This window comes from Condylura cristata, unplaced genomic scaffold, assembly GCF_000260355.1.
Source record: "Condylura cristata isolate star-nosed mole 26May11 unplaced genomic scaffold, ConCri1.0 scaffold00011, whole genome shotgun sequence".
NCBI lineage: Eukaryota > Metazoa > Chordata > Mammalia > Eulipotyphla > Talpidae > Condylura > Condylura cristata.
In genome coordinates this window covers 40,929,981-40,952,382 of record NW_004567112.1, presented here as the reverse complement: position 1 = coordinate 40,952,382, position 22,402 = coordinate 40,929,981, and the positions used below count along the sequence as shown (strand labels likewise).

Here is a 22,402-nt window from a genome sequence, read left to right as displayed (position 1 = left end):
TAAAATGGGCACTAGTTCTTTTCTGAAAGTTTGGTAAAATTCATTTGTAAATCCGGGAGGACCCATCTTGATAGAACTTTTAAGATCTTTGGATTTCTACAGAACAAGGAATTGAAAGTTTGGAGGTAATCTTATCCAGATTTTACTTTATCAGGTTGATTTGAATAGGTACTGAAGCTGTGTGCTTGTTAAACTTATAGTAAGAAGCAGGACACTGAAAATGAGCCAATGGGGGCCTCTCTGGGGGTGCAGGGGAAAAATCTCAGCACTATCAAGCTAATTCCTGAGTTCTATCCCCAGCCAGGAAGCTGACCCACATGGCACAGCAGACCTCTCCTGATGTGCTTGCTGCTCCCCACAGCAGTATATTTCAGTAGATCTTCCTGTTCTGTTCCCCACTCTGTCTCTGGTGAATCCTCTCACCCCCAGCCCCTCTGACCTATACCCCAGTTCTTGTATGCATAAATAAAGAAAATTAATCTTTCTAAAGAGAGCCAATTTTAAGGCCCTCCCTGGTGGCACAACAGATTAAAATGCAGCAATGCAAGTTCGCTGCAGCCACTTTGGTGTGAGTTCAATCCTCAGAACAAGATGTGACCCACATGGTGCCACAGACCTCTCCTGTCTCACCTGCTGCCCCCTCAGCAGTGTACTTCATCCATCTGCCTGTTCTGCTCCCCACTCTGTCTCGGGTGAATCCTCTCAGAGCCTCTGCACCTCTGGCCTGTATCCCAGTTCTATATGCATATTTAAATCTTTTTAAAAAGACAATTTTACCCCTAAAATAACATAATTAAGTCAAATAATTTGAGTTAACAGAAAACCACTTGGAGGCAGAAAAGACAAACATGTAGTCAGGAGGATATATATTGCATTCATCTATAGGAGCACAGGAAAATCAGACCCACAAAAGAATGATTAAAATAAAAAAATTGTGAAATAATTTAAGATATGAGTGGTTTATGACCCACAGACTTAGAGTGTGGTATCTACCCCAAAATAATGATACAAGGGATTACTTAAACTGTATTCAATATTTTAATGGAATAGTAGTTTCAGTTGGCACTACCGATTATTTTTCTAAACCTTATCTTTCAGAAAAAAAAAAAACATATAATGCAAGGTCTAAACCTTTTTACATTCTAAACCTTATCTTTCAGAAAAAAAAAACATATAATGCAAGGTCTATTTCAGTTAGCATGAGTTATAATGAAAGAAAATGCCCTAGCTTTGAGAAACACAGAAATAAATGCAAACTTTTAAGACTGAGAGCATGATTCTCTATGATTTTGGAAGTGAAATAATGTAAGGTAAATCTATATGAAATAAATTGTAAACATTGTCAAAATATATGGTAGAATAAAAAACAAAAGTTACAGGGTATGTATAGCAATAGCATAAGTACTAAAAAAAGGAATATACAATAAAATCTCTAGATTTTCTGAGTAAATATATAAGTGCCTAGGAAAAGAGCTAAAGAAAATGTACTGGATGCCATAGTAATTGGCATATCTAAGGTGGAGAAGAAAAGAACCCAGATTTGGGTGCCAAAGATTTCATGCTTTGATTAAACTGTAATTGTGTATTGTCTTTAAAACAAACAAAAAAAAATCAAAAATTTTTAAATTTACATTTCTAAAAATAAAATGACAATTATGAATCAAATATTACTATTCTTTTAGATATTAAATATTAATCAACAATATATTTGGAATCATCTACAAAAAATATGCTTCTATTGTTTACCAGAATATATTGAACTTTTATATTAACTAATTTGAAGAATTTTTAACTTGCTACGTTGGATTTCACCATTACAAATTATGTTTAGTTAGTTATCTTTTAAAAAGTAAAGATAGATGGCCTCAAAGTATCAGGGTTCTCTTTCTTCGCAGACTGCTGGATTTAAAAAACCTAAGTGTGACTCTTTGCCTTCCACTCAAGTTTGAAAAAAAAAAAAGTTTCCTAATTGTACCTAGAGACCAGCTGAGTTATGCAAGCCTCAGCAAGGTGGACTTGGTGGCCAGCCCTCATGAAGGAAGTCTATGGGCCTACTGAGCTGTGCCAGTATTAGCAGTGGTGATCTCCCACTGCTCCCACTGCTCTGGTAACACGTGCCAGAGAAGGGAGCCTACAGCCTTTAGGGCGGGCTCCAAGTGGAGGTGGGTGCTCCAGCCAAGTAGAACCTGTACATTGTTACATACAGTGAGCATCCAACTCCATTGAGCCCACCACCCAAGAGCCTGCCTTGACCTTATTGTTGGTTGGATCTGGATGCTCTGGGTAGGGTTTCACTTTTGAATATGCTGCTAGAATCATAAAGGGATCGATCAAGTGATAAAACAGCAGCCCAAAGCAGCCAACCAAAGGCTGGGCTGGACATCAGTGAACACTGAACCAGACAATGCTAAACAAAATATTACCAGGAGACAGGGATGGAGAATCAGAAGTGGTAGACAGCTCTCAAACAGCTCTCGGCTCTGAGGTTAATAGTAAATGGTAAACAATGACCAACTCACCAATCAGGTTAGACTTCTCATTGGTGCCATTCAAGGTTTATGGAACCATTGAGGGTAGAAATGGAGTAATTTGATTGGTACTGATCAGCACCAACTGGACGGTGAGGATTGAAAATGGCCCAATCAGGCTTGAAAGATGGGGCTCCTGAAAAGGAGCTAAAGCAGGGGTGTAGTCAGCTTGACTCCTTCATCAGATGGATTCAGAAGACATAGATTGAGCTGCAGACTCATTCATCAGATCCTTCCCAGGTAGATTCACTGGAACAGCGTAACCTCTGTAGACCTTTCCAGAGACTTCTATAACTTCCGAGAACTCAGACCTTTTCAGAGACCAGGGATATTGGCTATGCCAACAGCTCTTTAAGAGCTGTAATGCTAGTGGCTACCTGTTGTTGATTTATGCCAAGTGCTCTCAAAAAGCTGTACCAGTGGTGTCTCTGACACCACCTTTGAGTGATCAATATTGACTATCACTGCAGACCTATACAGTTACTTCTAAGAGCTATGCACCACCTCAGTTACTCCAGCCCTGCTTCCTGGTAATGTTGTGTCCAGCATTGCATGGTTCAGTATCTTCTACTGCCCAGCCCAGTCCCTGTATAGCAATTATGGACTCCTTTTTTGTCACCTCAGCAGCCCCATTTATGATCAACTCCGGCTGCCACTGTGAGCTGAATGCTAGTGTATTGCTCCAAGCTTACATAGCAGGAACAGTGTCATCTTGTAGAAGCAGACTTTGTTTTGAACTACTGGATGTTTTCTGGAAGAGAACAGTTGGCCATTTATGGCCTCAGAAACTCTTTCCAGCTTCCCAATCTCCTCTTTGTAAATAAATCCCATTGTGTCTTGTACTCTGAACCTGAGTTGTGCATTGCAATTTCAAATACACAGGTGAGAACCTACCAACAGTGACCTGTTCCCCATCCTTGCACTGTTTTAATTTAAACTGCCTAGATCTTTATTTATTCTCATGTAGTAGGAAATATAAAACCTATGTTTATGTAGGTTTTATAATTTAATACCTGTCTCCTAATACTATTTTCTTTATTTTCTCAGTACAACCCATTATTCCTGACAAACAGAGCCAAAGAGAGCTATGAAGAAAGCTACACTTCCTAAAACAGAGTATCCTATATAACACAAATATGTATCAGATAATCATTCATTCTGTAAATATTTATTAACTATCCAATATATTTCAAATTTTGAGCAAAGTTTTCATCTCTTCTTACTGAATATGTGAGAAGCTATAAAAATCTTAAACAAGCTAAAGCATAAACTCAGTATGATTGGGAAAAGTTTTCTGTCTTTTAATAAACATGATATAACAAACCCTATTCATCATTCACATGCTCTATATTCTATGAAGAGATTGATTCAATTTACATTCAAAACACTAAAAATCTTACACCTATTCTCCAAAGTGAAATTGCCTATCAAAAGAGATGTAGCTATGATTATAATCAAGTACCAACATTCTTCACAAAAACACATGCTATGCCTCAAGTTGGAAGCAGCAGAAATAATAACCACATAGCATAAATAATGTTTCTCAAGCAACTACATTATCAATCTTCAGAGTGAGTGATAAAAATGGAACAAAATTTCTCCTTTTGATTACTAACTGGAAATGCTATTGAGGGAACTCATAGGATTGTCCTTGTCTAGTATATTCCTTATTTTTAAAACATTTCCACTGAAATAAACAAAAGAATATAAGCTTAAAACAAAAAATGTCAAAGGCAGCAAAACATAAGGAATAAACTCCAAATTAGCAAGATGATCAACCCATAATACTTATATTTTTTAAAGTTACAGTAACTTACACAGTTAACAGTTCAGCAGTATTAAATCAAAATGCATACAACTCATTCGGTTGGGTATTAACAGAGAAAATAGAAAGTATTTTAGAAAGACATCCAATATGCTTAAAAATTAGATCTATACAGACTCCCTTAATATTTTTTCTCCAAATGATGCAGTTAGACCATTGAAATAGTGAATGAGTAGGCTGATAGTGGTTTTACCAGAATATCAATAAAAATTTCAATCATCTAATTCATTTCACCTGAGCTAGTAACCTTTTCCCAAGCTGACTTCTGTTAGAGTTCAGCATTCACTCTACACACAGCAACTCATCATGTACTGTTTGCTTCCGATTTTATCTAGTCATAAAAATAAGTTTTCAAGGGTTCTTTTTCAGAACCTCTGTTTAAAAGAATCAGCACATAAGCACTTCCCAGAAGCTCTTGATTTTGATTTAATTTTGAATTTATCTTAGTATATTTCTCTTGAAATTGTGGCATGGGGAAATATACCTTAATGAATGGCAGCTTAGACCTTTGTTATCTATATGGAAATATGTGTGTACATGCTTGCTTTATATGCTCCAGTTCTTTTAGGCCATCTGTTAAAATTCCAAAAATTTAAAAGATACTTAACTTATTTTGTGTACAGTTAACTTGAAGTATAGATAACATTTATGCAAAATCATATTGTCACTATATGCTCCAGTATTTTAATAGTGTTAATCCTACTTAATAATTTCAGTGATGTTATGTGAGTCCTATTCTCAATGGCCATGAGGTTGCAGATTGCAAATCTCATCAAATAGAAATTGTCTGCAAATTTTAAACAAGCATTCAATGGCTCCTATCCTCTCCAAGGTTTATACTAGTTGTTATGACAGTGGAATTCTCCCAGAGAACAACTCACTGACAAAGAAAGGAAAAGGTACATGAGGGGCAAGTGGAAAAAATAAGTAATCCCATTTGAGTTCCACTTCTGTTGGATTCTACCTTCTACTTCTGCCTATAATTATGTCCTTTGGGAGCAACAGCAGGTTAAATACAAGACTTGGATTCATGGGTGGATGGGGCACAGTGGAGCAGAGACAAAGAGAGTAGCTAAAGCATAAGAGCTCTATCAGATAACTGTGAAGGTCAGTCCTAGTTGCCCTTGAATTTCTTGAAATTAAGTGATGCCTGGAATGAGGACAATTTCTCAATAACAGCATCCTTCTTGTGCTCTTGATGTGATCCCTAACTCCTCCCTCCAGTTCTCTAGGGTACAGATATTTAAATATTATAGAGATGATACTCAGAATATTTTGAAGTTACAACTAACTAAAGATGTTCATGACATGCAAAGAGTTGGGAATGTGCTTTTTCTGGAGCTGAATGTATAATTAAATATAAGTCAGCAAATGTCTGAGTATTTCTGTAGTTAATCAGGGCTTTAAAAATTTGCTTCAGCATTGTGTTTGAAAATTTACATTCAGAATATATTAACCTAAAACTGACACAAATAATTTTTATTTTTTCATAAAGGTTATAGCCTTGATACAAAACTGGAATGAAACTATACTGGCTACCACATATACCTTTGACAGAGGGCTGGCAAAAGAAACTTTCCAGGATCATGAAAAATTTCTATTATCTACAATGGCCATTTCAATAGCTACCAGCTTCATGGAGCAAGTTTAAAAAGTGCCCAAGGAACTGATTTTAACTTTTAGTTAATTGTGATTGACTAAGTGTTGAATTCAAGTAGATTTATGTAACAAGTGGCTACCACACAGGGCTGTAAAGTGCTAAAAGTTAGTTTTCATTGTCTTTTCCATTAGATTCTTTTGTTAGGACATCCTCTTCATGGGATTTCATTAAAACGAACGGTGACCCCTATGATGCAGGGCAGATATATTTGTGTCTCTGTCCTGCTGCTTGTTGCTGGGAAAAACTCCCCTACTTCAAAACCATCATTGCTGCTTATCTCTGTACCAAAAGTCTTTCATCGTTGTAACTGAAAAATTGTTTTCCTATATGGTCAGTAGCTTTGGGGAAAATACCAGGGAATTTTAAACTGTTGTCAGTTTTAGGGCCTTACCTTATCAGGTGCCATCCCCTCGTGACACTTGGGAATCAGTTAAAGAGAAAAAAAGTTACAGAGATGATGAATCATAGTGTAGACAGGCAGAGACAAGTCTTAGTTGGTTAGAATACAGTTACAGGGCATCTGTGGGAGAAAAAAAGGGACTAGAGGCCTTAAGAAAAAAAGAATTCTGAAAAGAAAAATGTTAAGGCTTAACAAAATCAACATTAACCTATTCCAGTTGATACATTAAATGATGTATTGTTCTCTTTGTTAATTCAAGAAGGATACTGTGGTACTATCCATAATCTGGTTAAAATGTATATCTGGAAGGTTAATCTTTAATATCTTTTCAAATTAAGAAGATCTACAGAAAAAAATTTCTACTGTTAGATCATTTTTGCTTTACAAGTTAAACAGTGAACATCTCACAAGTTGAAAAGAATGTTGTTAAGCCAGAATTATTCCTTCTACTATTCTCTGATCTTTTAGAGATTTTACCAAAAGGTCTTAATTTTTCCGTTGGTACTTAATCAATATGATTTAGATTTTTTATTTTATTTGTGAACACAAAACATGTCAATACACAGGAGGACTGACAAAAAGAAAGGGCAAGGAATGGGCAGAAAGTTCAAAAGGAACTAAATGGAAGTAAGAGGAAGGTAGTGAGAAGAAAAAAAATGTAGTTAAGGCAGTTTGCTAAAAGTTCTCACACATGCACAGTGGCAAGAATAAAAACCAATGTTCTGCTGTGTTTAATGATCCAATAAAGCATTTAGGTGATAAGGGAATCATTATAAAAGTGCTTGACAATTCAGCCAAAAAAATCCAGTTTTCATCATTTTATAAGGCTACTGGTTTTTATATTTTTATAAACTGAAGATATCTAATGTCCCTTTCTGAACACATTCTCATTGCTTTGGTAAATGGGATGCAAGATATTACAAACAAAATTAATATTAAGAGAATGCATCTACAAAGCCAAAGTATTTTTTAAGTTAAATATTGATCTTATGTAGTCTGATATGCTACTAGCGGGCATAAATAATCTACTTTACATTTGACACTACATATCCGGAAGGAAAATCCTGTCAGTGGACTCTAGTTCTAACCTTTCTAATCATGATGCCTTAAAACACTAATTTACCATTTTGTCTGCCAAATAAAATTGTAAGCATTTTCTCCTTTCAAAGCAAAGAATAAGCCAAAATCAATGCTTGAAAGGGTGTCTTTCTAGAGAGATTCACAAGCATATCTACCAGAATAACTAATAGTAGAGAAGTTTCAGATGCCAATTAAAACTCATTTAGGTAACAATGAACAGGATCGTTTATTATAATCTGAATGAAAAATTATTTAACTTAATTGTGGTCTTGCCTGCCATTTCCATATCTAAAGACCTGAAGGCAGAAAAGGATGTACAAATTAAAATGTCTTCAGCAACTGTGTGAAACAAAGTAAAATGCAAACGTTTACTATTGATGGAAAAAGTAGAACATCTAACACCCTAATTTAAGGGAATTTTAAAGCAATGCAAAGCGATCTAATTTTCCAAAAAAGCACAACATTCCTTCAAAGTCAGAATCTATAGCATGTCTGCTGGAGGTAACACCATCTCCAAATCCATTCATGATGCAGACCATATGTTGGGGTCTATAAGAGATCAAAACCCTCATGCTTTGTATGCTCAAGTCACTATTGCTATTTTGTGGTACCAAAGAGGCCCATAAGTCACATACCAGAAAAAATAGTGATGCTCAGTCTATTGGCCTTTCCTCATTAATTTCCCCAGCCCCAAAAGGAAGCCATATATAAACTTTTCTCCCACCGTTTCACTGACAACTATAACAAACACCATATGCCATACACATTTGCTCATTACAAAACTTTTAACATCTTAAGCCCTGTTGTTAAATTAAGACTATTCAGATCAGAAATTCATCAGTAGTAGAAAACGTCAAAGATACTATCCTCACAGTCTTCAACATACTGTGTCTTGGTGTGATGAGTCTCATCTGTTTATCATCAAGAGGTCAGACGACCTCAACTTATGTTCTTTCAGTGTCTGGGTCACCCACCAGATGGTTATATCTACTACACTGCTTCATCCATCATCAGAATTCTCACCCCGTCTCTGACCTTCCTTCCTCTTGTAAGACTGATTTCATATATTAGCTCAATAGTCCCATGACCTAAAGAGTAATGTGAGAAGAAAAATATGGTCAGAATTAATCTAGGCATCGAAGAAGTCACTGTCGATTAGAGAGAGCATGGTTTCCATGTGCAACAAACAAGATTAATGTACCTCCCACAAAGCAACTTCCCTCCCTCAAAACTCATGACAACTGGCAGCTGCTTAACAAATATAACCTCTGGCAGCTGTATGACAGATCCATGCATCAGTACTGTATAGATTTGCACAGACTGCTTCTCCATCTGTAGAACATGACATTTGCCAGTTGATTGGCTAATAGTAGGCTGGAGAGAAGTTGGAGAGAGTGATGGCAGGTACCTCATGTCTAGTGATTATATTTCTTTTTTTTTCCTTTGCTCTAGAGCTTTTGGTCTGTTTTCTTGAATCCTGAATGTTAAGTTATTCAATTCCAATTTTTTATATTTCATTTTAGTTGGTCATTTTTGCTACAAAATCTAAGTTTTGTAAACATGTAACTTGTACTTATTTCAAACTGCTTAGATGATCGCAATTAACCTAAATTACCAGCTTTTTCTTCAACTGCAATTCTACCTTGGATTCACATTTTAAAAGTGAGTTGGGATCAGTTCATGAGAGCCAAGCCGAGTGTGAGTTAATCTTAAAATAATCAAAGGGCTTGGGTAGGTCAAACTACAAAATTTGGGATGCTCAGTACTACGTGAAAATGCATAATCTGATTGTGTTGCACTTGTGACTATCCTAATTAAGAACCAAACTAATTTTATTTTTAATTTTTCTTTTTTTTTTTTTTAGTTTTTTATTGCTCTTAATTTTGTGCAATTTTTCATCTCAGTTGTAATTTTAAAAAACAAGATAATGTGGCCCTCCCTGGTGGCGCAGCGGGTTAAAGCACCACACTGAGAATCTAAAAGCCACTTCCTCATGAGTTGGATTCCCGCCTGCCCCAGAGGTGACCACATGGCGTGGCATACCTCTCCTGACCCACCTGCTGCTCCCCTCAACAGTGTACTTCGTCGATCTGCCTGTTCTGCTCCCCACTCTGTCTCTGGTGAATCCTCTCACCCTCCACATCTCTGGCCTGTACCCCAGTTCTATATGAATAAATAAATAAATCTTTAAAAAAAAAAAAACAAGATAATGACAAAATGTGCATGGTTCCCTATTCAGAATGTATTCAGAATTTCAAGATACAGAATCATATAATGAAAACAAACAAAATCCTCCAAACAACTGCATTGGTTGTATGTCCATCATGAAGACATTTCCAGATTTATGGCGGGGGTGGAGGGGACTTGAAGAATCTTTGCCATTTTAAACATTAAGCTCACTTAACAAAAACTAATGCTGGCATTTTTTTTTTCCATGATTAGTATCTTCAACAAAAACTCTGTTTAAAACTTAGCCTCTTTTTTCCATTTCAACTCTTCTCAGCAAAGAAGCTTTGAAATATAGCATTTTACTCACAGCATAAAGTTTAATGAGGTTTCAAAATATAATTGCCTGCCAAATCTATCGCCTTACCAAATCTACTATAAATAATAAATTGTGCAGATAAAGCTTATAAATGATAGATCCATGGTTAAATTTAGGTAACCCTAAATCTAAAGGAGCAGTGAACATATGTCCCTAACGACAACAATAGGTACCAAACTCTAGCTTGGCCACTGTACAATGTCCTCTGTAATAATAATCAACACCCCATGGAGCAAAAAATGTTAACTTTACTATGACCCAATCCACTGAACACAAAGAACTATAAACAAGGAAACTATATGCCCTGCAAACAAAGAACTATAGAATTCCCTACCCTCCTCACTCAGATTAGAACAAAACAAGATTCCTCTATAGTAAAAGTGGAATTTATATGAACAAGTACCAATGAAATTAATATATTTTTAAAATATTTAAAAGAAATAGACTAATAACTTTTAATGGCTATGTCACTTCTTGATTTCAACTTATCCTTAGGCCATTTTTCAAATAAGCACCAATTTTATTTTGATACCTTCTTGATTTGGAGTTTTTTAACCCATATTCTTTAAAGAACAGTTATAGTAATGGTGAATTGCTTATTTTAGATACTTGTGTTGTACATACATACCATATGTATTTGTGTTCAAATGAATCCCTCATAACACTTACTCCAAAAGAAAAAATATTTGAATACTTAGCTTACAGTAATATTTTATTATTTCCCTTGTTTCATATCCTCATTTCCCTCACCCAACTCAGTTCATCCAGTTTTTGCAAGTATAATGCTACCATTCTCCCAAACATAGTGAAAGCTAAGCGTTCTTGGAGCACTTCACCTTTCTCACCCTTTAAGTTACTGTATGTATCAATTCATCCATCAGCATGTCTATTCTTTTCCTTTCCATTTCAACTGTTCTGGGTTGAGTCTCATATCTCTTACCAGAAAAAGTACAAAAATTTGATTGTTCTTACTTCTATTCAACTAACCCTAAAAGTAATCTTCATACCATATTTGATAAATCTTCTCACATCAGCTTTATTTTATCTCTTCCCTAATCAAACATTAATAACTTAGTGAATTTCAAATTTCTCAGTTTGGGATACAGTATAGTTGCTCCAAATTTGGTTTTCAGGCTAGACTAGCTGGCATGCAACTCCTATCAACACTAGAACACAGTATTTATTCACGTGAGAATTCTCATTTCATTACTACAGAAAAGGGGCGATATTAGTCCTCTCTTAAAAGGGGAAAATATCAATGTAGTATTTTACAACAAAACACTTAAATGGGAAAACCCTCCACAAAACCAAAGCAAACAGAATATAACAATACATTTAAAGAATCATGCATCATTATCAAATGGGATTTATTCAGGGATGAAAGGATGACCCAACAAAAGCAAATCAATGTGTTTCACCTTAACAAACAAGCAAAAAAAAAATCATTTGATCATATTAGTGGATGAAGAGATGGTTTTTCATGACATGCAACTTCTATTTATGATAAAAACTCTTAGCAAAATAGGATTAAAAGAAACATTTGATGAAAAAATAGTGAAGGCAAGGGTAAATAAATGGGGCTACATCAAGTTAGAGCTTCTGTACAGCAAAAGAGACATTACAAAAAACAGACAGCCCACTGATTGGGAAAAATTTTTCTCACACAAAACTAGTGACAAAAGATTGATCAAAGATATACAAAGAAATTATGAAATGCAACAAAAATAAGCAACCCTATCAAAAAATGGGCAGAAGAGCTAAAAAGACACTTCTCCAAAGAGGAAATGCAGATGTCCAACAAGCATAGGAAAAAATGTTCAATATCACTTGTAATAAGCGAGATGCAAATTAAAACCACAATGAGATACCACCTCACCCCAGTGAGAATGGCACATCTTCAAACAACTAGCAACAACAAATTTTGGTGAGGATGTGGAGAAAAGGAACTATCCTGCACTGCTGGTGGGAATGCAAACGAGTACAACCACTATGGAAAATTGTTTGGAGGTTCCTCAAACTGCTAATCATGGAGCTTCCCTTTGACCCAGTAATCCTACTCCTAAGTTATCTGCCCAAAAGATACAGAAACACTGACTCAAAAAGATACCTGCACCCCCATGTTTATTGCTGCTTTATTTACAATTGGAAAGACATGGAACCAACTCAAATGCCCAAAAGTAGATGAATGGATTAAAAAGATGTGGTACATATACACAATGGAATATTACTCAGTAACCAAAACAATAAACATGTCATTTGCAGCAACATGGATGGAGCTGGAAAAATACCAGATGATTTCACTCATAGCAAGAGTATAATGGACCAGGGGAGAAAATAACAATAATAATGAACATCTATATACCGGAGACATTTTATGGGGATGGAGTGAGGATTGGGATCAAAAATAGTGAGGGGAGGGAGATGCACTGGACTATGGTGATGACACATGGGTGATTTGGTGAGGGGAAACCACAGGGATTACAACTGAGATGGAAAAATGCACAAAATGATGTAAAAATAAACTATTGTATTTTTATTAAAAAAGAAAATACTTGAACACAAAAAGGGCTTAGATGCTAAATACACAAGTAGCATCAATTCAATGATTAAAGAAAAAAGGAAAACTACTCCTCTAGACCAAATACACAAGAAGGATGTCTGTGCTCCCAGCTTTTGGTCAACATATATTATCAGAGGCCTTAATTAGGTAAAAAAAGATATCAAAGGATAATCCAATAAAGAACAAAAAAGTAACTATCACTATTTGAAAATGTCATGATAATATGCATTCAATATCTCAAGATAGCACTAAAAAAACTATCATAAACAGGGGGAAAAAGATCAGTAAAGTAGCAAGCTCTTACATTCAAATAATGACCTAAAAGAGAAAGAAAATTTTAAAAATCCCATTTTAGGCACCATCAAAAGTACTAAATACCCAGGTATTAACAAGTGAGATGAAAGACCTATTCAATAAAAATATAAAGCATTGCAGGCCCTCCCTGGTTGCGCAGTGGGTTAAAGCACAACACTGAGAAGTTAAAGCCATTTCAGCATGAGTTCCATCCCCTCCCCGGGGGTCATCTACATGGCGAAGCAGACCTCTCCTGACCCGCCCACTGCTCCCCTCAGCAGTGTATTTCATCAATCGGCCTGTTCTGCTCCCCACTCTGCTTCTGGTGAGTCCTCTCACCACCCCTGCATCTCTGGCCTGTACCTCAGCTCTGTATGCATAAACAAATAAATCTTTAAAAGTGCAACCATGTAATAATTTATGTGGAACCACAAAAGACCCCAAATGACCAAAGTAATTCTGTCAAAAAAAGGAATGGAGGTATTATGTTCCCAGAATTTAAACTATACTAAATGCTATAACCAAAATAGTATGGTGTTAGAATAAAAACAGACATATAGGCAATGATAGGATAGACAATCCAGAAACAAACCTACTTTTGCATGAACAGATTATGACCAAAGAATCTGTATTTTTCAAAACTATAACTCTTAGTAAAAGGCAGCATATTTTGGCAGTTCCAGGAAACCTAGATTAAGATTAGATAGCTAGTGAGACAAGTTGCTTTTTGTTTTTCAATTTTTACTCCCTAATCACAGAAATTTCTCAGCAGCACATGACTTAGGTAAGTTTCTACAAGTCTTCCTCACTCTAAATTCATGGTCTAGTTAAACGATAAAGATACATTTTACCCAAGTACATATACTAGCACTTAAAGAAAATTCAGAGATAGGGAAAATTGTTCTTTTCTCCGAAATCACAAAATGGCATGCAACATTTCTATATATACTTGCTCTCTTTCCACATTCATTTATTGGTATTCACCCAGCATTTACTACAAGTGATTTTTTAGGTATTGGTGATGACAACAGTGACTAAATATGCGAATGATGATATATAAATGAAAATGTTTTTAAAAGAAAACAAATAGGGCAGCTCTTTGAAGATGAGAAAATACTGCATACATCTCTTTTGTTACATCATCATGATAACAAGAGAATCTGGATAATTCTTGTGGACCATAATAAACTACTGCTTTTTCTCTCCTCACAAGAGAAAATATGTCTTAGTGGACAAAGTTTCAATATACTTTTCATTGCAAAGTTTCTTCCTTAAATATATATTCAACATTCTGTTAATTACAATTTAAAATTTGCCAGGCTTCATTCAGTCATAACTACAGAAGGAACACTACAATTTATTTTTGTCTTTCCAGTAAACCAGTCAATTCATGCTACACAATGTTCTATTTCAACTTCTATATTCTCCATTAATAAATCTCAAGCTTCACATCCACAACCAGTCATGGACCAGAACAAAAGATTTAACAAAGCTTCGGCATGGTATTGAGTAAACTGATGCATTTCCACACTATACACATTTAATGAGATTTACTCCCAACAGAGTGTTTACTACAATTTATTTCATAGTATTATATTTTCAGAAGCAAGATAAAGTAAAGGTTGTTTTGGATCCTTTACCAATACAGCACTATGAAATTTTTTAAAAATGCAAACATTTAATTTACAAAATCATTTATAAGGCTAAATGCTCAATAAACCCTACTTTATCTCATTCAGACAGTCTCAGTAGTTATTTGAAGCACTGCTATTTTTAAAATATATAAAATCCATGCATTTTTACTAGTTCAGGAATCCCTAGCCTTGACTGGAACTGAATTATTATTAATACGGCATTAGGATTTAAGAAAATGTTTTTGTCTGGAAATGAGTTTACCACATATCTTGAAACTGAAAACTACTTAACTATGCCTATACCAACTCTGATCAAAGCTGAACACACACACACACACACATGCACGCACGCACACACGCACACACACACACACACACACGCTCCTTTACTCCAAACACTGCCATTTCTTGCTTGTATCAGTCACCAACTAAAATGGCAAATCCCAGAGGAGAAACAATTTGGGAATCTTCTGTAGTTCTTTTAAGAAGCAAGTTTCAGAGAGTCACCCCTCTGGTTTAAAACAGATCAATTGACCCCTTTCAATTGGAATACAAATCAGAATTCTTAAAGGCCTTTACAGTCCTCCATAACCCCGGGCGCACTGGGTCTCAGACCTGAGTTCCAGCTGCTCATCCCTTTTCACTTTGCACTGAAGCATTCTGTTGTCTGTTCTGTCACTTTAACTCAGGACTCACCTGCCCATCTCTTTTCTAGATCAGCACCTATCCAGTTCTGTAGCTTCCTTCAAGCCTCTGATAAGTCTCAATGTAACATCCTTTACTTATCTACAATGTTTACTGTGATTGATTTTTGTAAATTCCACAGCTAGAATGTAAAATTCACAAAAGCAGTGACTGATTATATCCCAAGGACAAAGAATACTGCCTTAGTAAGTAGTTCAGGAATGAATGAATACAATATTTCTTAAATTGATCTGTGTAAAATAAAGTCATAATTTCTACCTAACTAGCGATCCCAATGTAAATGCATTTCTTTTCTTGGCAAAGATGTAAAGGAATTAGAATTCTACCAACAGAATACCATCTGCTAATCAAACAGTGGAAGACACAGGTGATAATGAAGAATGACCATTTTCACTCACTCATACTCTAAATTCTAAAACATGAACCTGAAAATCCATACTTTTTCCATATCAGGAGAGCAAATCACATCTTATTTTCTTCTCTACTTACCTCAAGCTCATCAAGGGCACTTCCGAGGGTTGCAGCCTGAGGTTCTGGAGGGGTGACTAAATTCTGGATGCCTTGTGAAGCATTTGAAATTACATTGAGGGCATTCTGAATTTCTTCACAAACTGTATCCTTGCTAGCTTTGAGAGAAGCAACATCAGAATGTTCCAAACAAGCTGAACAAATTGAATGCAAGAGAGGGGAGTTTTCCTTCAGTGAGGCCCGGGCTCCTGCGATTTCATCCCTCTGATTTGGAGATTTTAAGTCCTATGGAGGGAGATAAAGAGTAGTTGTTAATATAAGTTAATATAAGAGACTAATGCAATGAAGCTCCATATTTTTCATGATATAAATGAAAAGATAGTAGACACTAGTAAATCAGCTATAAATTAAAACCAAGAGAATCAATTATTTCTACACTCCTTCAGAATCAGTTAAAAGTTCCACAATAGAAAAGGTGAGCCAATTAGCAAATAAAGGTCGCACTGATGCAGATGTTCAATAACTGAGTAGATTTTACATTTGACATTCATAACAAAATACTCTGGCATTCACTTTATTAAGTATATTATAAGAGCGCTTGAACTTACAAGGATGCTATTTACCTATTTCCACAGATGCTGATGATTGCATTTAACCTTTTCATTAACACTAAACCACAAGTTAATGACACTAAATTGTACCACCTACCATTCAGCGATTTCCCACACTCTCTCATAAATACTAATAAATTAATCCTGGATCTTTCTTTCTTTGACATTTTTCAACAGTCATTGAGAATTTAGCATATGCTGGACCTTGTGTTAGATGCTGAGTATACAGAGGTGAACAGTACTACAAACACCTTGTTCTCTTAGAGCTTATGTTCATGTTTGAGGGGAAGGGGGGCTATAGACAAACAAGCATATTAAACAAATACACAGGCAATTTCAAAGAAATCCTCTGAAGAAATGAAATGTCATAAAGATTGGCTTGAGCAGGAAAATCTGCCTTAGCTTGAGTAGTCAGAGGACAGTAGTCTGCAGAGATGACATTTAGAATAAACATAAATGAAAAATATTCCAAACAATGAGAAGATGAGAATCATAAATACTCTGTAACTGATACTCAATCAAAGCTATCACAACCTGTGGCAAAAAACCCTGGCCAACACAATCTTGACCAACTGATGAAGTTAACATCATAACACAGGGTAACACATGCCCCTTGATATAGTATGAAAGGAACACTTCACTATGTGATATTCTTTATAAAAACTAACAAACCCAATCTAAAATTAGAAAAATAAAACCAGAATGGGGGACATGTTTTCTGGGCAGTATTTCTCAAGACAGTAAAGGTCACAAAACATAAGAAGGTTGATAAGAAATCAAAGGAGAATGTGAGGTGACAACTTAATGCAAAGTAGCTACTGGATAAGATCTTGGAACAGAATTCCTGGTGAAATCAAAAGAAAATCTGGAGTCTAGCTAGTAAAAATACATCAATGTTCATTGTGGCAAATATAAGATATTAACAGTCAAAGAAACCAGATGAAGGCGCTATGAAATGCTACTATCTTTGCAACTTTTTCATAGAAAATTAAAATTAATTCTAAAATTATCAATGTAAGTAAAAAGTTCATTTTAAAGGAGACCAATGCATTTATTATGCATCCCACAGATATCTCATGTAAGTCTTATAAAAATTCATGATATAGATGATTGTCCAATTTAAAGATTAGAAAACTGAAGTTAGAAAGACAAAAATACCTTAAACAAGTGGCAGATCCAGACAGTGGCATTTGCTATATTGTAACCAACGGTGTAACTGTTAAACCATGGAGTCTAAAAACTATTATATGCTTTTACTTCATAGGAAATACTTCCCTTATTTGCTATACGAGGATGAGAACTTGTATTTTTATGACTTAAAGATCATAAAGCACTTCTCTAAAATATCTTACTGATCATCACAATACCTTTTTAATAAGCAGTAAGGTTGTTACTAGCCCTTTTTACCTTTTAACTAAATAGATATTTAGCATAAAGAGATTAAGAGACTGATAAAGGGACTAAGATGTAAACTTAAGCTTTCTGAATGCAAATCCCATGCTTTTTCACAAAACTGCTACCTCCAGATAATGTTGCCTGTTGTTAATAAATGGCTGCATGACTGTATTTTTAGTTCCTTCCTTTCCAGAAATAAAGACTGCCTGCTACTCCATGCAGGCTTCAAGGAGGATTAACTTCTTTACAAAATGTAGGGAGGACAGAAGTAGCTGTCAACCCATTGTTCATACTCACTAATTACCCAAGAAAAAACACTCTGTGGTTTTCTTGGCTTGTTATGATTTCCCCTGATATTCCTGGTCTGGATTCTAGTTTCAGCAAAGTTATTATCACTATGAACTGGGTAAGTTGTCTGCTCTTTCAATGTCTGTTTTTCCATCTGCTGAAATGGAGATAATGATATACTGCCAAATCTCATAAAATTAAGTAGCACATCAGAAATGGAATAAACCTGAAAATAGAAAATGAGAGAACGTATGCAAAAATATTTTATTCCTTAAATTTGTCAAACTTGGTGTGCTGTTTTTGTCCTGTGGTGGTCTTAATGATTTTCATAACCCCCACAATTTTATAGTACTACATTTTTCTCAGTGTGACTTAGACAATAAATTTATTGTTTCAAAAATATGCACAACTCCTCAGAAGAATGACAATAAGAAGTATAAGTATAAAGAAAGAGCTTAAGAAATTTTTCTGTATGCTAATGCATAATCAACACATTAATTAATTCCCTCTGAAATAAACTAAGTATTATACTTCTCTACTTAGAATAGCAGGATCAATGTTCACATACTTTCTGAAAAGTAAAGGCTGAACATATATGATTATGAGGAAGACTAAACTTAAAAACACTTCTTTTACTGTAGCTCTGTCTAAATATATCTGACTGTAAATTGTGGTGACTTTAGTGGGATAGAGACTTTGGAATTGTAACTTTCAAATATATTTTGGTTCTTAAGCCTATGCTTTTTTATCTCTGCCAAGACCATTAAAGAATACTTAATAAGCATTGATACCTCAAATAGCAAACCAAAAAAGCCTGCGAGACAAGACAGGTTCAGTAAGCAGAACAAAAACACTAGGTAGGGTAACTCACAAAGAGAAGATTTGGGGTAGTGGGAAATTGAAAAGGCAACGTCATTTCTCCTAAAGTACATTTCAAAGGATATAGATCTTTTTATAAGTAACAATTAATATATAAGAATGGGCACAGAAATAAAAGGGAGACTAATGAACTCCATCCTTCTGAACAAAAGGTTATGGTGATTTTTGTATTTGTTTTATTTTGTTTTAGCCAATGATATCATGGGTTTGAAGGGCCATAGTTTATCTATTTATCTGAAAATTTTAAGCACAGTCCAATAAGTGTTAAATAAATAGTAAGGTCAATTAGTGATTTTGCTGGAAGAAGAGATAACGATCCCCTTCCTTCAGGACTCATTTAGTATCTTTCTTAAAATGCTCACGATAAAATGCTCACATGTAATTTCCAATTTAAGGAGACATAAATGTTTCCAGCTGATGAAGAAACACACAGATGGGATTTTAAAAGACCTTAGAAGACTGTGAAAGTGGGTAGAGAAGCAACATATGAGTCTTAGCCCTGGCAAGAGAACAAAACATATTTAAGAATTTTAAAGATCACAGAGTATAAAAATGGAGGGCTGTAAGTTATCATTTAATTCATACAACAATATTGGTGAGCCATTACTATATATACATCAGGCAGTGTGCTAAATGTTAAGAAAACCAAGATAGACAACTTATAGATCAGTAGTCAGGGAAACCAATTTATATGGAGACAACTTATAGATCAGTAGTCAGGGAAACCAATTTATATGGGAGCTGGTCATATCACAGAGGAAAATCCCTCGGTTTGAGGGGATTAAAGAAAATTTATCAGAGGATGTAAATCTTAAACAATGGGTTTAAGTTAAACCTGTGAATAATGCAAAAGAAAATAGCAAGAAAACACATGTTTGGGGTCTAAGAGAACAAGGGGCAAGCATGCTATTGTAAGTGGCTCTATACAAATGCAGAAAATAGAGCAGAAATGGTGATGAATCCAGCCAGAAAAGGAAGCAGGTGCCTCTACCATGCTAAAGAACTGTATGAGCAATAAGCTCATGCCATGTGTATTTTCAAAGATTTCCCAAGCAATGGCCTTTTGTACAGTTTAGAAAAAAAATAAAACTAGCCAGAAGACCAGGCAGTAACTTAAGCAAGAGACAAGGGATGCCAGACACTAAACATAATTGCTAAAATATGGTGGGTAACAAGTTTAGGAGTAAAAATGACAAGACTTTGATATTACGTGGGGAGAGCTCTCTTGTATCCCTTTGAATAATCTGGGAAACTGGCACATCAGCTGGATCCATCTGATGCATTCACTAAGGTATAGAATCCTTAATGAATTATGTACATGGAAGAGAAAGGTGATGGTCATTATCATTATCTGCCCAGTGTGAGAAAAATGAAAATATACTATGCACAGATCTAGAATTCACAAGCTTATAGCTGGGAGCTGAGTCACATATTTGAAAGATACGGGTCTTTACCAAGGATGAATACCACAAGAAGAAACTGAAGTCATTATAAATTGTTTGAGGCTATAAACCTGATCTTACGTGTCAGCCTAAAAGGCCAAGTATGTTGTAAATCACCAAAAGCTTATCAGAAAATGCTTAATTCTCAAAAAAGAAAAGAAAGAAAAACACCAAACTCATACCCTGTAGTTTAGGACCTGAATTACTAAGGATAATTATGGTGACCATAACCCACAGGGGTTACAAAAAGGATTTTTCTTTAAGGGGGAAAAAAACGCAATTTTGAGAGAGAGGATGTCTTCCATATCAAGGAACTGAAAATGAGGGTTTTGTTGTTTTTTTTTTAACCTTAAAACAGGGAAATTTATACTGGAGGATACATGGTTTTTACAATCTAGAAATAATGACTGTATTTGACAGTTTGTTGACAGGCTTAACTATGTCTAGAAATAATAAATGCAGGAGATTATCTTCAGATTGGAGTAAAATAATTTGTAAATATACCTGTTCTGATTGCTTGTCTCATTATAGTTCCCCTGAATGCAGTACTAGCTTAATTATTTTTGTGTCTTGTTACCCTGAAGTATATGTCTCATATTAGGAATTTAATAAATGTTTTCAAGGAAACAAATTAATGAAGTAAAAGGAAATTAACCTCAGTGGGTAAGAAATTCAAGACAAGATTACTTCTAGAAATCCAATTTGTAGAAAATGTTATCCAGAAAGTTGGGACAAATAACATGCAAGAGAAACACAGAGAAAGAGTAAAATTCAACTATACCTGAAACAGAGCTATAGACAGCGCTACTCATTGCTGTCAAAAGGGAAATGCCCAGTAAAGGACAGGTCACTGTGGGCTCTCACCTGCGCACACACACAGTTACAAGACCACTCAAGCTCAGGGAATAATAAAAAAACAGAGAAAGCAACGCACTCCTAATGCCATCACTGGCCGGTTACCTCACCCCAAACAGTGTCCACAGTATTAGCAAGTCAATACATGGCTGCTTATCCAAGAGGGCACTGCCAATCAGCAAGGGCCTGGAGCTCATGGCTGGCAAGCTGCAGATCAAGACCAAACTCGAGGCAGCTGAAGGTTCTCACAGGAGGGGCTGCTGAGGGGAGATCACAGAGGCCCACAGCAAGTTTTCAGGTCAGGATGGACAGTACTGGACACTGGTCCAGATAGCAAGGAGGCAGCAGCAAGGGAGGAAATGCTGGACAACCAGGAGTGGTTAACAGCTCTCAGGTGGCCCAGACACAGAGTGCTGGCCACCCGCCAACAGTGCTGGATGGCACTAACTGGGAGCTCCAGTCGACACAGGTATCAGCAGGCACAGCAGGCAACGTTATCAGAAACACCGTGTTAGCAGCTGTCTGTGAGCTGTTGGTCTGTACCCACAGCCAAAAGCTCATTGAAACACCAGGTCTGGGCCTTTGGTACTTGTAGCACCAGCCAGGCACAAGGACAGTTTCTGTACCCATTCAGGAGATGGGTAAAAGAGAGTCCTGGAGCCCTCAGTGGCTTTTTCAGGCTTGTGACTTTTCTAGACCAATTTCATGAAAGCTCACAGGCTGGCAAAGCAGTGGGGGGTTGGGGGAGAGGGCCAAGAGGATGGCAGGCCTTCCCAAGTTCTCATTCTCATAGCTGATCAGCCGTAGCTGCCCCTCCTGTCTGAGGGACGTCACTCTTATAACCTCAGCCTCCAGGCTCAGGGGTGCCCACACCACACTTCAGATGTCCCCCATCAGGCAACCTGCCATCCATTTCGAGCTCATGCTCCTGCGATCAAGGCCGCAGGAGACAGCCACAGAGGCCAGCTGTAAAAGCCTCACCTTCTTCATTTATGCTGTAATCTCCTTTCAGGTAGTATCAGAGGAAAGAGCAGCTGGTCCAGCCTCTACAAATGTCTTTTGTCCCTCGACAATGCTTTTTGACTTCTCTTCTTTCTTCTTTGGCGGTCAGAAACAGAGTCCAAATCCGTAACATCAGAAGCGTCCCCCTGCCTGGCCCGATCTCCTCTCCCAGGATCTTCTACTTACGAGGCTGATTGAACCATTTCAATCCTAAGGCCGATTGGACCATTT

The 22,402-nt window shown here is 36.2% G+C and overlaps 1 protein-coding gene across 1 annotated transcript in view; it reads right to left on the bottom strand.

Moving 5' to 3' along the window:
* Nucleotides 1-22,402, bottom strand: part of CTNNA3 (catenin (cadherin-associated protein), alpha 3) — a 1,271,003-nt gene that overhangs the window by 995,873 nt on the left and 252,728 nt on the right. Inside the window, exon 6 of the mRNA XM_004680853.2 lies at nt 15,721-15,984. Coding sequence (XP_004680910.1) covers nt 15,721-15,984 — 264 coding nt within the window. The remainder of the gene's footprint in view (nt 1-15,720; nt 15,985-22,402) is intronic.